The sequence below is a fragment of the Mirounga leonina genome, unplaced genomic scaffold (genome assembly GCF_011800145.1).
Source record: "Mirounga leonina isolate KUSES-001 unplaced genomic scaffold, KU_Mleo_1.0 Mir_201, whole genome shotgun sequence".
Taxonomy (NCBI): Eukaryota; Metazoa; Chordata; class Mammalia; order Carnivora; family Phocidae; genus Mirounga; species Mirounga leonina.
In genome coordinates this window covers 4,388,549-4,405,662 of record NW_023270504.1, presented here as the reverse complement: position 1 = coordinate 4,405,662, position 17,114 = coordinate 4,388,549, and the positions used below count along the sequence as shown (strand labels likewise).

Here is a 17,114-nt window from a genome sequence, read left to right as displayed (position 1 = left end):
TAAATATAACATAGGGTCAGAGTTTAGCAACTAGAGATGGATACCAAATCCTAATTCTTTAAAAATAAAAACTTCAAGGAAACTGAAAGTGCCCCTTGCCACTTGCTCAAGCACTCACTTGAATCTCACTTCTCCATTTCAAATCCAGAGCTGAACCAAAATAGATACTGAAGTTATAAGTGGGACTCTAAAAAACCTCATTAAGACAATCCTCTCAATGAGGTACCTGGGTGGCTCAGTCAGTTAAGTTGCTGCCTTCAGCTCATGATCCCACGGTCCTGGGACTGAATCCCACATGGGGCTCCTTGCTCAGCAGGGAGTCTGCTTCTGCTCCCCCCCAACTCATGCGCACATGCACACTCTGTCTTAAATAAAATCTTAAAAAGAAACTTCTCATGGGGCACCTGGGTGGCTCAGTCGTTAAGCACCTGCCTTGGGCTCAGGTCGTGCATGATCCCAGGGTTCTGGGATAGAGCCCCGCATCAGCCTCCCTGCTCAGCAGGGAGCCTGCTTCTCCCTCTCCCAGTCCCCCTGCTTGTATTCCCTCTCTCGCTGTCTCTGTCAAATAAATAAAATCTTAATTAAAAAAAAAAAAGACAAACTTCTCACTGTTTCAAAGGAAAACTCTAGGTTTATGCTAAAAATCTTAATGAAATCTTTAGTCAGTCTTTAGCTTAGTCTTGACAAGTTACCTCAAAGTTACTAAAAAGAGGTTATAATAGCCATGCCGATCACAGAAAGCTTTATTTACAATATTAAAAATATATATTGGGTTGGGTGCCTGGGTGGCTCAGTTGGTTAAGCGACTGCCTTCGGCTCAGGTCATGATCCTGGAGTCCCTGGATCGAGTCCCGCATCGGGCTCCCTGCTCGGCAGGGAGTCTGCTTCTCCCTCTCCCACTCCCCGTTTGTGTTCCCTCTCTCGCTGTGTCTTTCTCTGTCAAATAAATAAATAAAATCTTTAAAAAAAATAAATAAATAAATTTAAAAATATATATATATATTGGGTTAAAGAAGAAATACAAACTGAAATTACAAAATTTCTAGCCTACAATATTGAAAATACAGTATCCAATTTATAGCTAAAGCAGTGCTTGAAGGAAAATTCACATCCTTAAATGCATACCAACGAGGGAAAAAGGAAACAAATGAACTAAGCACTCAATTCAAATTTAGAAAATGAAGCAAATAAACCAAAGGAAAGCAGAAAGATAAAAGCAGTAGAAGAGAAAAACTAAAATAAACCAAGAACCTAGCTTAAAAAAAAAAAACTAGCTAATTAAAAGTGAAAATACAGAACCACACAAAATTAGAAATAAAAAACTTTTACCAAAAATTACTTTGCCTCAATCTATGCAAATAAATTTTTAAACTGGATGAAATTAAGTGATTTTCAAAGTTTTGAGAAGTTGACTCCAAAAGAAAAAAAAGCTAATCAATTTCAAAAAAGAAAAAAAAAAAAGAGGGGCGCCTGGGTGGCTCAGTCCTTAAGCGTCTGCCTTTAGCTCAGGTCATGATCTCAGGGTCCTGGGATTAAGCCACGCATTGGTCTCCCTGCTCAGTGGGGAGCCTGCTTCTCCCTCTACTGTGTTCCTCTCTTGCTGTCTCTGTCAAATAATAAAATCTTAAAGTAAAAAAAAATAGTTTAAAAATTAAAAAAAGGAAGGGACAAGAATAAAGGCCCCAAATATATCTATAGCTAAGCTAAACTGTATAGAAAATGGAGGAAGAGAAGGCAGGGAAGAGTATTTGCTTGCTTATAGAGACTTAAAGATACTCTGGACAGATACCTAAGAACCTACTAGCGATCATTCCAGTAGTTCCCCCTTATCCACCGGGAATGTGTTCCAAGACTCCAGGAAATGCCTGAAACCAGATAGTATTGAACCGTATAATAATACTGTTTTTTCCTTCCCTATACACACATCCCTACGATGAAGTTTAATTTATAAATTAGGCACAGTAAAAAGATTGACAGTAAAATGTAACAATTATAACAATATACCGTAATGAAGGTTTTATGAATGTGGTCTTGCAAAATATCTCACTGTACCGCAGTCACCCTTCTTATGATGATGTGAGCTGATGAAATGCCTGCATGATGAGATGAAGTGAGCTGAAGGCCGTAGGCACTCTGAAAGTGTTAGGCTACTATTGACCCTTTTTTTTTTTTTTAAAGATTTATTTGACAGAGAGAGAGAAACAGAGCACAAGCACAGGGAATGGTAGAGGATCTTCTACTTCCAGACCTAGGCTGACCACAGGTTAATTGAAACCAGGGAAAGCAAAACCACAGACGGAGGGGACTACTGTACTTTGTAAGATAAGTGAACAGAGGAAGGACAGGGTGAAAAGAAAAACTTTTTTTTTTTTTTAAGATTTTATTTATTTATTTGAGACAGAGAGAATGAGAGAGAGCACATGAGAGGGGGGAGGGTCAGAGGGAGAAGCAGGCACCCCGTCGAGCAGGGAGCCCGATGCGGGACCCGATCCAGGGACTCCAGGATCATGACCTGAGCCGAAGGCAGTCGCTTAACCAACTGAGCCACCCAGGCGCCCAAAACTTTTTTTTTTTTAAGATTTTCTTTATTTGGCAGAGAGACACAGCAAGAGAGAATACAAGCAGGGGGAATGGGAGAGGGAGAGCAGGCTTCCCGCTGAGCAGGGAGCCCGATGCGGGGCTCGATCCCAGGACCCCGTGATCATGACCTGAGCCGAAGGCAAATGCTTAATGACTCGAGCCACCCAGGTGCCCCCCAAAAAACTGTCTTTTAAAATATTTCCTGGGGCGCCTGGGTGGCTCAGTCGTTAAGCATCTGCCTTCGGCTCAGGTCATGATCCCAGAATCCTGGGATCGAGCCCCATATTGGGCTCCCTGCTAGGCGGGAAGCCTGCTTCTCCCTCTCCTACTCCCCCTACTTGTGCTCTTGTTCTCGCTCTCTCTCTCTGTCAAATAAATAAATAAATAATCTTTTTAAAAAATAAAAATAAAAAATAAAATATCTCCTAATTTCTGAGGCACCAGGGTGGCTCAGTCAGGCATCTGCCTTCAGCTCTGGTCGTAATCTCAGGGTCCTGGGATCAGCCCTTCATCGGGCTCCCGGCTCAGCGGGAAGCCTGCTTCTCCCTCTCCCTCTGCCCTTCCCCACTGCTCATGCTTGCGTGCACTCTCTCAAAATCTTTAAAAAAAACAGTAATAAAATATCTCCTAATTTCTGAACTATGTGAATTACCAACTTTAAAAAATAAACTTAGTTAATAAATGACATCTGTGATCAATTAAATAAGATCAAGATAGCCACTAATTTATTTGACAAAATTGGTTAATTGGGGATCTTATCTAAGGCACAGGACCATAATTTGGGGCCTAATACTTTGCGTTCATCCTTTTGCATGTGCTGATGCGTGTACCGTTTGCTGCCCATCATGACCCCCTGGCGCCATACCACAAGCCCCTGGACCGACCCCTGGAGAGATTCTAACTGCTACACAGCCCACTGCCCCATTTCAGCAGGAAGCAGCCAGAGGGCTCATCATCCCATTCCCTAACAGCAGTTAGGGTTACTATTCCAGAGGGAGGAATGAGTAAGGGACAGGCGGGGCTAGGCAGGGAGAGACAGATAGGGGGCTATGTGATCAGGCTCACAGAAATCCCCAAAAATGTAGAGGTGTGGGGAAACCAGAGATAAGGGGACAAATCGGACCACCCTGCCCTAGGTGTGGTCATGTGGGGTGGGTGTCTTTATGATAATCACCTGTGACCAACAAAGAATAATCAGCCCCTAAAAAGGAAGTAAGCCATTCAAGGTGTTATCAATAGAGATGTTAAAAGGATTTAGGTTCCCTAAGTTCCCCCATTAGCTTTCTACAAAAGACCTACCCTAAAGGCCCAAGTTCGCAACCCTGTCAGGACCCCTCCCACTCTTTGAGAGCTTTCTGTATCTTCACTTAATAAACTTCTATCGCTTTACTCACAAACAAAAAAGAGTTTTTTAATTAAATACTACACTACTGATGATGGTTCTGAGGGGTCGGATTATAGACTTTTTCTTCCCATTTATCTGCATTTTCTAAATTTCTACCTCAAATATACATTGCTTGTATGAGATTATTCTCAAAAGTACCACAAACTATATGCTTAATTGTATTTAAAAACATGTAACATTCACTTCATATTTAGTAAATCTATATGTAATAAATATTTTACATGTCTACTACATGCTCTAAACTATCCTAAGTACTAGGAAAACAGCAACAGACAGAATCTCCACTTTAATGGAACTGACATTTTAAGAGAAAGAGTAACAAAATAAACTTTACAGCTGGTCAGAGAAGCAAGGCAGGGCGCCTGGGTGGCCCAGTCGGTTAAGCATCTGACTCTTGATTTTGAGTCAGGTCATAATCTCAGGGTCATGGGATGGAGTCCTGAGTAGGCTCTGAACTCAAGTGCATGCAGAGCTGGCTTGAGAGTCTCTCTCCCTTTCCCTCTACCCTCCCCCCTACTCAAGAGCTCGTTTTCTCTCTCAAATAAATAAATGAAATCTTTAAAAAAAAAAAAAAAGAAATGAAAGCAAGGCAAAGGGCTAAGGAGTTTGAATGGGGGAATGGAGGTACAGCGTTGTCAGGACAAAGCCTTACCGAGATGACCTTCAAAATAAAAAGCTGAAGGAGGTTGAAAACTGAGCCATTTAGACACCTGGGGAAAAAGCATCCCAGGCACTAGAAACAGCATGTGCAAAGCTGAAGCGTGCCTGGCTTGTGTGAGGAACAGCAAGAAGGCCAGTGTAGCTGGAACAAAGTTAGCAAGGGATGGAAGCGCAGGAAATGTAATAAAGATGTGCAAGGAAATAGGGAGCATCTTTTATAGGACTTTGTCAGCCACAGTAAGGACATTTTGCCACCATGATGGGAACCAATGGAGACTTAACAGAGGAATGTCCAACTGACTTGCATCTGAACAGGATTACTGAAGCTACCATGTCAAGAACAGGCTTGGAGAAAAGAGAAGTAGAAAAACCTGTGAGGAAGCTATTACAGTAATGTAGATGAAAGATGATGCGTCTTGGACCAGGATGGCAGAAGCGGAATTTGAGAAAGGGCCAGTTTCCAGATTTACCTTGAAGGTAGAACTGACCTTGCTAATGGGCTAGATGTGTGGTATCAGAAGAAAGATGAGAAATTCTCCAAGGTTTTTGGCCAACTCCATCCTTCTAACTCCTCCAGCCATTAACTGACATCACCAAGATTAGAGGAGGAACAGGTTTTGGGGGGCACAGTGAAGTCAGGAGATGTCGAATAGGCAATTGAACATAGGAACCTAAGGTTTTGAGGACTTATCTATTGTCAATGTAAATTTGGCAGTTGTCAGCATTTAACTCAAGAATTCAAAGTGAATACTATAGGGACGCCTGGGTGGCTCAGTCGGTTGAACGTCTGCCTTCAGCTCAGGTCATGATCCCACAGTCCTAGGATCGAGTCCCACATCAGGCTCCCTGCTCAGTGGAGAGTCTGCTTCTCCCTCTGCCTGCCACTCCCCCTGCTTGTGAATGCCCGCTCCCTCTCTCTCTCTGACAAATAAAAATCTTTAAAAAAAAAAAAAAAAAGTACTATAAAAAAAAAAAAACGAAGTGAATACTATAGAAATAAGAGTTATGAAGACAGTAATGAAAGACTGAGATTAGAGTCTGCCTGGCTGGAAGTCAGAAATATAGCTTGTCCTAGACATTTATTTCCTAGACAGCTACCATGAGAACCACCAACTTCCCCACCCCTAACCCCCTATTTCCCAAAAATCACATACTACTATAACAGAACACTTCTTTCAAGGGTATTTACACAAAGAAGAGTATTATCACCTTAAAAATTATTGAACATACCCATGACTACTTGAAAACAAAGCTATGTTGAAATGCTGGATGTCCAGCTAAGTCCTCTCACCAGCTATGTGAGCACATCATTCTCAGAGCTCACACAATTCAAATCTGTGCCTCAGCAAAATTATAATTTACTACATCACAAAAATTCTAGGTCAGTGAAGAGGAGTCAATATGGCAAGGGAAAGGACCTTGAATGCCAGTATCTGTGAATCACAACTAAAAATCTTAGTTAAAAAAGATAAAGACAACAGATCTACAGACTAGACCAAATAACTTAATTTTGTCCCTTCTTAGCCAAGACATGTGATCAGGCAAACATCAATAAAGCACTTTTATTTCCATATTGCAAAAACTCTTTCACCACATTAGATAAAACTTAGTTACCAGGTATACCATAGACAGTATTTTTAAAAGTTGCAAATACTCTTTTATTGTAAGGTTTAAAAAAGAAAAAGGCCAGATAAACATGCCTCCTGAGAGGTGACATGGCAATCTAGGAAAGAATGGTAGGGAGAAAACACAAAAGGGATTAAGGGGAAGCAAAAGGGGAAAACCTAGGCAAGCTAGAATAAATACTTTGACATTTTAGAGCAGAAAGATGACCAGTTTAGAATAAATCAGTGAGCAGTGGAAAGCTAGTCTTCCCTCCAACTTCTTCTTCAGTCCACCCTAGCGAAAGTTTAATTTAAATCCATATGTTAACTCTTGGCGATGGTCTACATTTTCACTCTTAAATGTAACAACCCACACCCCATCCATACCATCTGCTAGAGCAAAAGAAATCTATAAGATCTCATAGGTGAAGACGACAGTCTTTTGAAAAATCCAGTGGATTTTCTTCATTGGTCTTATCAAATCTTTGGTCTCATCAAACCCATCTAGAGTTTTATTAAGAAAAAAAAAAAAAACAGCAAGTGTGACCAAAGGATCATAAACCACTTACCAACTGGTCTGGATTAAGTTGCTCCCCATTTTTCAGGCGATCCTTGTAGTCTTCCAGTTTGAGCTACAAAAGAGAAACTTGTATCTACTATAGTCTGATATAAAATTCTGAAGAAATAAACTAAGTAACAGAGTGCCTCTTATGAAAACAAAGTTCTTGAAGTAAGCTATTAATCTGTAAGAATACCAGTTTACTATAAGGCAAGCAGCAACTGTAGGTTAAGGTCCAGTCAGGGAAAAAAATATTACAATCAACATTAGTCTGGTATTAGAACGAAGTTAAGCAGTAATAAAACTCTTTTCTCTTCATGGCCTCTATTTATTATCAGACTACTTAACACATAGGGACTTAACTAGTCAATCATATGCCCTTAACCCAGTGGTGCTCAACCAGGGGCAATTCTGACCCTCAGGGATCTATGGCAATGTCTAGAGATTATTTTTGGTTGTCACTACTTGGGAGGATGGGAAGGTGGTGAAGAGTGCTACTGGCATCTTGTGCATAGAAGCCAGGGATGCTGCTAATCATCCTACAGTGCAGAGGATAGCCCTTCCCCCAACCAACAAAGAATTATCTGGCACAAAATGTCAGTAGCATTTAGGCTGAGAAATCCTGCTCCAACCTCATGCTTAAACTATTAGTTACCTGTTGAATTATGTGGCATTTGTCCAATAGCAAACTTCTTAATGGAAGTATAGAAATGTAAAAGGTATAAGGTATTTTCTCTAGCATTAATACTTAAAGGTTTTTTCACATTAAATTTGATATTTCAGTAAATACATGACAATTTGCATTTATTGTCCCCGTAATGACATGACCCACTATGGTATTCTAAAAGCAGTATTTAGGCTCCTCCCATATTGGCTTTATAGCTTTAAAGTGCTTTCCCAGAAGCTTGAAACAAAAGCATTGGTACTGATCAGATTAAGTATTCAAAATTAAAGAAGTACTATAGTTAAGCTAGAGAGTATAAATACATGTATTCATGTAGTTCCTCTGCCTGGGGAGGAAGACATTAGTCTCCATCAACAGATCCTGCTTTGAATGAATCCTGCTTTTTACTAGTTTCCCATAGTGGCAGGAAATTTGTGCTGACCCAGGCACACTCACCTTATCACACTTGTGATCAACTGCCTAACTGCATGCATTCAAAAGACAACAAAAGACAACTGGTGAGAGCTAGGGCCACAGAGAAGCTACTAATAACTGGCCTTTCTTCACTATCTTCACTACCTGGGTGGGCGGGGCGACAACACAGAGTCAACTAGACTCCATCTCTTCACACTCCTCCATTAAAAGCAACTTCCCTAAGGTTTAACTAGGTCATAGAATAAAAATATGCAGGAGTTCCCAGGTCCAGACAGTCACTCACTCACCTCACTGTCACAGGCAAGAGAATCCTGACACAACAAAGCAACATGCACTACTGTTTCACAGGCTACATGACTCAGGAAATGAGCAATGAGTAGGAGCTTTACATCAGCATTTACTGTAACGTTAGGCTGATTATAAGGCGTCTCTTCATAAGGCTTTCCACAATGCTTTCACCTGCCAGTCTTAAACGATCACCTAGCAACACAAAAATCGGTGCTAAAGCGTTTCCTGGCTCTATCATCACTGAAGCTTCCAAAGACCGCAGGAGCTATACTGCAACACTGCTGCAGAAAGTCACAAGGAAAACAAGCTAAAAAAAAAATCAGGAAACACTGATACTACACTCAAGGAATTAATCTGACCTGAGCTTGCTACCTCTTCAAGTATTTCAACAGTAGCATACGTAATAATTTTACTATGAAGAATATTTGTATTTAGTTATGCTGAAATATCAAACAGAAAATGTTTAATATACCTAATATTTAACCTGCTCATATGTTTCCAGCCAGCTAAATCCCAAGGTTACATCTTTTAGGAAAGAATACCTATGAGCCCTGACAGAAAAGTAAAAATGTCAGTTCCCTGACCCTTTAATTAAAGATGGTCCATATACAGGGATGGGAGGGGGAGAAAGTTACCTTCTTTTTCTCGATGTTTCTAATTTTGTGTTTAAGGCATATGAGTCCATTATCAATATATGTCTCATATGCTTGGGAAGGAGAGGCAGCAGAACTGAGAGTAGACTGCAAGGGGCTCATGGCCCGCTGGCTTTCCCCATGCTGATTGTGGTTCACTTGGGGCTTGGCTGACTTCATATTCCCCTCTCTTCCCTCCTCTGAACGGCCTGAAGGTGACTGGTAACCAAAAGGAGATGAAGAGAGTTGCACCATTGAAACAGATGAAGCTGAAGGAAGGAAAAAAAAAAAAAAAAAAAAAAAAGAGTCGGATATAAAAGTAAATTCAGAGTAGAGGAATACACGGAAGCTTTAACTTCCTTGAGAAGTCTAGACCTACTCCCTCAAAATTCTCTTCCACAGAAGTGAGCTCAAAACCCAGCTATGCTTTAGGTACTGTGCTTCCATTTCACTACTTTTAAGGTGATTAGTACCAAGCACTAGCGCCTTTACGTAGGCAAAATCTACAATACGGGGGATGTTTCCAGAAATTCAACTTTCCACAGAGGGAGAACTGCTAATCAGGCAATGGCTTCAGAGCTCCTCTCTTCTCCTAAGGGCAATCCACATTCTGAATAATTTCTATGGTCAAATGATGACACACAAAAAAATAAGCTCTCCCCATTAGGATCTTAAGGCAGCCTTTCAAACCTCTCTACATTATCCCTCACCACTAGCCCCAAACCCAATCATAAACAACGCCATTTAAGAGAAAATCCCGAACACCAAATTCTTTTAGAGCCTCATTCACTAAGTAAAGAGTAGCTTCTTGAACAAGACCCCTAACTTCCCTTCGCTTGGTCTGGGGCCTACAAGGCAAGTCCGTCACTACTGGACATTTGTAGCGAGGTACTTGCATGCGCCCCGAGTTGGTTTTCTGTTCCGTTTAGACTAAACCGTAACCATTCACACCACACCAGTTTAAAGGCTCATCTTCGCGAGCCCGACACCGCCCTGGAAGGTGGTCCTCGCACCCCCTTCCCCCCCGCGCATCACCTTACGGAGCACCCCCGAAGCAAGGGCATAACAGGCCCCACGCAGGCCAGCGCTGATCCTCAGCCCCCGCAGGGCCAGCGCGAGAGTCGCCTCCACGGGGCGGCCACTTCAGCGCCCCGAGGGCACCGACCCGCGCCCCTCCCACAAGCCTTCCGGACGCCAAGGCACCAGGCTGGGGCCCCTTCTGCAGCTGCCCCTGGGGAGGCCGACCTGGAAGAAAACGCACAGGCCACCTGCCCTCGACCGCCCCGCCCCGAGGCTGCCGGGCCGCCCTTCCACCTCGCCGCCGCCGCGGCCACCCAGCCCTGCCCACCCTCATCGGGTGGGCAGCCTCCCCACGCCGCGCCGACCCAGGCCGCCGCAGCTCGGCTTCACCTCCGCAGGCCGCCGAGGCCGCTGCCGCTGCCGCAGCCCGGGCCCGCCTTCGAAAGCCGGCGGGAGCCAGGAGAGCTGCGGAGGGGGACTGGCGCCTCCCCGCACTTGCGCCTCCTCCCCCCGCCGCCTCCCTCTCCCCTCCCTGTGCTCGCAGGCGGCGTCTGCGGCGCCCGGCCCTCCGCCGACTAAGCCGCTCTCGCCCAGGCCCGCCCTTTCCGCCGCGCGGGGCTTATATGGGCGCCCCCCGCCCCCACCCGCCCGCACGCGCAGCCTCGGGCCGCCCCGGCACCGCCTCCTTCCGGTGCCCCAGTCCCCTCTGCCGCCGCACCGCGGGTCTCGGCCCCGGAGGGCGTTTGTTCCAGGCCGGGCTGCGACGGGAAATCGGTCGCGAGAGGGCGCGTTCTCCCCGCGATGGCGCCGATTGCGGGGCCCCAGGTGGGCCCGGTGTGTCGCCGAGAGTCAACGGGGCCGCACACCCAGCAGCCCTGCCCGACCTTGCTGATTGCGCGCGGGTAACTAGTGGATGTGCGACCTTGAACAGGTGATTTCGATCGTCAGAAGAGGGCAGCGCGCCCTTTGTGGAATTAGCGGTGAAACGAGCTTGAGCCTCTGGGGTTCAGGTGCGCATTCTTGAAATGCTGGCGTGCCTTTGCCCTCCCGGATTCCATCCTTCACAGTAGGATGGGGAAAATCACTGTTTGTTCAGAAAGGACTCAGCCTGTGAGAGCAGAATGCCCCGAATCAGCATTGCCATAAAAACGGAGTGAGTGAGACTCGGCGCAGCCCTCGATGTAAGATTATGTTTATTTAGGCTATGTCATTTGCCGCTTTGAAGCAAACGGATCTGTGGCACTCGGAGAAAAGACTGATAAAAATCTTGGTAAGGTTGCATAAAATCAACTGAAAAGGCTGGAAACACATCACTGTTTCTGAAGAAAGGCATGGTGTTTCTCATACCAAACTAATAATGGGGGGGGAGGGACACCCAGCAACATCTGGGCCCCAACTTGTGTCCAGGTATTACACCACATAGAATTGATTTAGGTCCTGTCCCTGAGGCTCTGATAAAATTTATTTAGACCAGCAAGAAAAGAATAAAGTCAAAAATATAATCAAGGAAACAATGGTCCAGTTTAAAAAGTGTCAGCCAAGCCCACGCAAAAATTATCATGATTTTTAACATTCCCTGATACAGTATTTTGCCACTTACTATCTCTGTTCTTTTCAGTCCCTCCTGAAGTAATGTACCTGAATGTTGCATTTTAGCTTTGAATCTCTGAATCCCATATGTGACCTTGAGGGTAAGACAAATACTAGACTGTCCATTTGTTTCATTGTTTATAACGAGAGAGAACAGAAGCTGCTGAACATGAAAGGAAACAAAAAACTGGACATAGTTTTAAAAATGTGAAGGATACACTTTTGGATCAATGAGGAGGCACAAAGTTACAGCACAGGTTATGACTGTTGTAGCCTGAACTAATACCTAAAAATGGTATTTCAGTCATATTAATCATGATATATTTGCCTTCTAACTGACCAGGGAAAAACTATCCCTTGGGTCATATAGATCTGGCCATAGGTCCTAAATATTCCATTAAATGGAATAATTTGGAGTAAATCTGTATGAATTTATTTCCCAAAATGGACTCAGAAAATGAATCGAGAAGGAATGCAAAAACAAAAATAATTAAATTTCAAGTCCAGTAAGGTACAGCATAACATAACATTTGCGGGAGATTGTAGCTCAGTAGATAACATTGCAGTGATGTCTTCTGAAAAAAAGAAAAAAGTGATTCAGGAAAAAAGCTTTCCTGCTAGAGAAGATCTTTTAAGCCAGTGAATCTGGTTTATTTTGGAACAACATGCCCAAAGCACAAATTTATCATCTATTTTCCTCTCCCCCCCACTCCCTATTTTCTACAGCACCTTGATTTGTCTTGCCAACTATGAGGTAATTTGTGGAAAGTCCCCTTCAAACTTAGCAAAGAAATACTATATTTAAAATGTGATTTTTGGGGGCGCCTGGGTGGCTTAGTTGGTTAAGCGACTGCCTTCGGCTCAGGTCATGATCCTGGAGTCCCAGGATCGAGTCCCGGGATCGAGTCCCACATCGGGCTCCCTGCTCAGCGGGGAGTCTGCTTCCCCCTCTGCCCTCTTCCCTCTCGTGCTCTCTGTCTCTCATTCTCTCTCTCTCAAATAAATAAATAAAATCTTTAAAAAAAAAAAGTGATTTTTTTTAAAAGTGTCACTTCCAATCCAGAGGGAAAGAATACATACATTCAGTCATTCAACAAATATTTATCATTATATGTCAGTTATATCTCAATAAACCTGGGGGGAGACAGACTGGGCATCTGCTATGTGTTGGGTGATAGGGATATAATGGTAAGTGAGACACAGGTAGCCCCTGCTCTCTTGGAGCTGAGAGGAAATTCAATAAAAGCTGCAGGAATAAATCGCAAAAACAACCAAGTCAATAAAATAGAAAAACAAAAATACTAAAGATTTGTAATGGATGGTTTGTTTGATTTCTATAAAAACAGCCAAACTTTACAACCCTTGAAAATGTGAAGGTTTTATATGTGCATTGTCTGGCAAATGCATGGTTCCCGCAGGGATGGTTATACTGTAGTCACTGAAAATTAATGTAGCTTCATGTTGTTGAAACTGGAAAAGATTAATTCACGAAAGGATGCTGAAGCTGGAAGCATATGGGTGGAGATACAAGAAATGATCTTAGAAATTTTGTTATGGGTGATAGAAATCTGCTTCTCTGTGGTTCTGCAAGGCTTTGCAAAGTGTTAACATGAGGGAAAAAAGGGACCAAGAAAAATAACAAGAAGTCTAAGAAAGACAGAGATTCTCAGGAAACATCTAATCAAGTAAAATTGTTTAAAATATTGCACTTTCACATGCTTTCAGATTCATAAGGTATCTTTTCAAATATCTGAGGAGAGAAACTTATGAAAATAAAGGACTGGCCAATATAGACTTCAGGCAGAAACAAAAAGTTGCCATAATAGTTTCAGGCATTTTTGAGAGAATTCCTATAGCTTCTAAAGTTAATATTCGTGTGGGCTTATTTTTTCATAAAATTATAATACCACATTCCCAGTGGTTCGGTTTATACGGTTTTTCTGGTATTGGAATTAATGCAGTAATAGTACTTCACCTTTAAGTCCCTTCGAAATAAAAATTCTTGGGGCGCCTGGCTGGCGCAATTGGAGGAGGATGCAACTCTTGATCTTGGGGTCGTGAGTTTGAGCCCCACGCTGAGTACAGAGATTACAAAAAAAATAAACTTTATATATATGTATGAATAAAAATTCTTAGGAGAGAAAGGATCAGTGTAGAACTTGCGAATGTGTGTGTGGTCAATAATATCAAGCCCATAAATATATAATTTCTGTCCAACTTCCAAATATTGTAAAGTGTCAAGAACACAGACTGGAGCCACACAAAACTATATATTTTTTTTTTAAAGATTTTATTTATTTATTCATGACAGACAGAGAGAGAGAGAGAGAGAGGCAGAGGGAGAAGCAGGCTCCCCGCAGAGCAGGGAGCCCGATGCGGGACTCGATCCAGGGACTCCAGGATCATGACCTGAGCCGAAGGCAGTCGCTTAACCATCTGAGCCACCCAGGCGCCCCCAAAACTATATTTCATTCTAACTTCTGCCCCTTAGTTGAGTGATCTTGGGCAAGTTACTCAAATTCTCTGGGCCTCAGATCCTTGAGCTATAAGACAGACATAATAATACCTGCTTAACGGTGTTTTTAAAGACTTTAGTTCACTTATGAAAAAGCATATTTTGGGGGGGCTGGCTGGCTCAGTCAGTGAAGCGTGTGACTCTTGATCTCAGGGTTGCGGGTTTGAGCCTCACCTCCGGTATACAGATTACTTAAAAATAAAGTCTTTTTTTTTTTTAAAGAAAAAGGAAAAGCATATATCTCTTGGTAAGGGACCACAAAAACATATCCTTCATGGAGGTATCTTCATTTGCTGCTTTTCTGATGATGCAGAGCCCCACATTTCTCCTGCTAGCCTGAGGAGAACTAGAGAATTTTAGGGCTGTGAAATCCCTCCCTTATCTTGAAGATAAGACAAGTAAAGGTTCTGGTCATCTGGGAGTTTTCCAAGGACCTAAAGAATCTAGGTCTCCTGCCTACTAATGCAAAGGGCATCCCAAGTTTTTCACCCCTTTTCCTTGCTACTTCCATAGAAAATATAGAAGTAGGCAATTAATTACACTAGCAGAATTGAAGCTAAAAGGAATAAACAATTCAGTATTACTACATCTTCAAAGGAATTCAGTCAGTAAGACATCTTAAAACAGTCTTATATTTTGACCCAATAGTCCTTATTTTAGGAACTTCACCTATGGAAATAAGCAGAGATGTAGACAATAATTTATTTATAAAATTTTTTTAATTTAATTTTATTATGTTACTCACCATACATTACATCATTAGTTTTTGATGTAGTGTTCCATGATTCATTGTTTGCGTATAACACCCAGTGCTCCATGCAGAACGTGCCCTCTTTAATACCCATCACCATCCTCCTCCCCACTAAAACCCTCAGTTTGTTTCTCAGAGTCCATAGTCTCTCATGATTTGTCTCCCCCTCCAATTTCCCCCCCTTCATTTTTCCCTTCCTACTATCTTTTTTTTTTTTTTAACATATAATGTATTATTTGTTTCAGAGGTACAGGTCTGTGATTCATCAGTCCTACACAATTCACAGCGCTCACCATAGCACATACCCTCCCCAATGTCCATCACCCAACCACCCCATCCCTCCCACCCCCACCACTCCAGTAACCCTCAGTTTGTTTCCTGAGATTAAGAATTCCTAATATCAGGGCGCCTGGGTGGCTCAGTTGGTTAAGCGACTGCCTTCGGCTCAGGTCATGATCCTGGAGTCCCTGGATCAAGTCCCGCATCGGGCTCCCTGCTCGGCAGGGAGTCTGCTTCTCCCTCTGACCCTCCTCCCTCTCATGCTCTCTCTCTCTCATTCTCTCTCTCAAATAAATAAATAAAATCTTTAAAAAAAAAATCCCTAATATCAGTGAGATCATATGATACTTGCCTTTCTCTGATTGACTTATTTTGCTTAATAACCTCTAATTCCATCTAAGTCATTGCAAATGGCAAGATTTTGGGTTTTTTGATGGCTGCATAATATTCCATTGTATATATATACACCACATCTTTTTTTTTTTTTTAAGATTTTATTTATTTATTTGACAGAGAGAGACACAGCAAGAGAGGGAACACAAGCAGGGGGAGTGAGAGAGTGAGAAGTAGGCTTCCCGCAGAGCAGGGAGCCCGATGCGGGGCTCGATCCCAGGACCCTGGGATCATGACCTGAGCCGAAGGCAGGCACTTAACAACTGAGCCACCCAGGCACCCCTACACCACATCTTCTTTATCCACTCATCTGTTGATGGACATCTTGGTTCTTTCCATAGTTTGGCTATTGTGGACATTGCTGCTTATTTATAAAAATGTTAATTACAGCATTTCTTAAGTGATGAAAAATGATAACAACCTAGGCATTCAATGATAGAGTAATAACTAAGTAAGGTGACTCTGATCCATGAATTATAATTCCAGCAATACAAATAATCTGTTTAAAGAATATTCAATAACATGATATGTGAAGTTTTAAAAAAAAGTAGGATAATAACATGACATAAAACATTATTAATACAATCGTGATTTTGTAAAATGTTTAATTTTAAATATGCATAGGAAAGGTTAGAAGTTATTTTCCTCTGTTGTTTATAGCATATGTTTATTCGAGATATCAAACAAGAAAAAAAATTCTCTCCAAAGGTAACCACTATTAATTTTTTTTGCTTATCTTCCAGATTTATTTCCAAGCAAATATGTGTATAATTTTATTTACAAAAATGGGAATGAACTAAACATATGTGGTAATTCTATTTTCACTTAAAATATAGTAAGCATTTTTCTATTAAAACAAATTTTAACTTTTTATTTTTTAATGTAAGCTCTACACCAAACATGAAGCTTGAACTCAAAACCCCAAGATCAGGGGCGCCTGGGTGGCTTAGTAGGTTGAGTGCCTTCAGCTCGGGTCCCTGATCCCAGGGTCCTGGGATGGAGACACACGTGGGGCTCCCTGCTCAGCGGGAAGCCTGTTTCTCCCTCTGCCCCTCCCCCTGCTTGTGCTTTCTCTCTCTCTCAAATACATAAAAATCTTTTTAAAAAATACAAAGAATAAAAAAAAAAAAAAAAAGACCCCGAGATCAAGAGTCTCATGCTCTACCAACTGAGCCAGCCAGGTGCCCCACAAATTTTAACTCTGAGTTAGCTTTGGGAGATAGAATTTCATATGATTTTAATTCTCTTCTTTTTACTTTCCTGTGAACAAGTTAGAAATTAGAAAAATAGGGCACCTGGGTGGCTCAGATCGTTAAGCGTCTGCCTTCGGCTCAGGTCATGATCCCAGGGTCCTGGGATCGAGTTCCGCATCGGGCTCCCTGCTCCTTGGGAGCCTGCTTCTCCCTCTGCCTCTCTCTCTCTCTCTGTCTCTCATGAATAAATAAATAAAATCTTTAAAAAAAAAAAAAAGAAATTAGAAAAATAGGCTTTTATGTGATAGCTCATTATTTAATAGAAACGTTAGTTATCCAAATAGGAACCACAACAGTAATATATGATAGTAAGTATTTGAGTAAATGGTCACCTGCATAATTCTTCCTCTCATAAAAGGACAAGAATCCTAAATGAAACATGAAAAAGTTATCCTAAAAAAGTACAACTTATTTTGCCATTTGAAAAACACTTCTGGGGCGCCTGGGTGGCTCAGTTGGTTAAGTGACTGCCTTCGGCTCAGGTCA

The 17,114-nt window shown here is 42.3% G+C and overlaps 1 protein-coding gene across 11 annotated transcripts in view; it reads right to left on the bottom strand.

The window, feature by feature from the left end:
- Positions 1 to 10,430, bottom strand: part of CAPRIN2 (caprin family member 2) — a 47,149-nt gene extending 36,719 nt beyond the window's left edge. For 6 of the 11 annotated variants that reach the window (XM_035027968.1, XM_035027975.1, XM_035027969.1 and 3 more), the window contains exons 1-3: positions 10,238 to 10,319; positions 8,831 to 9,096; positions 6,819 to 6,881 (exon numbers count right to left, since the gene is read on the bottom strand). In XM_035027968.1, the coding sequence (XP_034883859.1) occupies positions 6,819 to 6,881; positions 8,831 to 9,082 (315 nt within the window). In that variant the 5' untranslated portion in view covers positions 9,083 to 9,096; positions 10,238 to 10,319. Of the gene's footprint in view, positions 1 to 6,818; positions 6,882 to 8,830; positions 9,097 to 9,862; positions 10,125 to 10,237 lie in introns of those variants that run through there. The other 5 variants (XM_035027977.1, XM_035027973.1, XM_035027974.1 and 2 more) reach the window with 3 other exon arrangements.
- Positions 10,431 to 17,114: the final 6,684 nt, after the last annotated feature.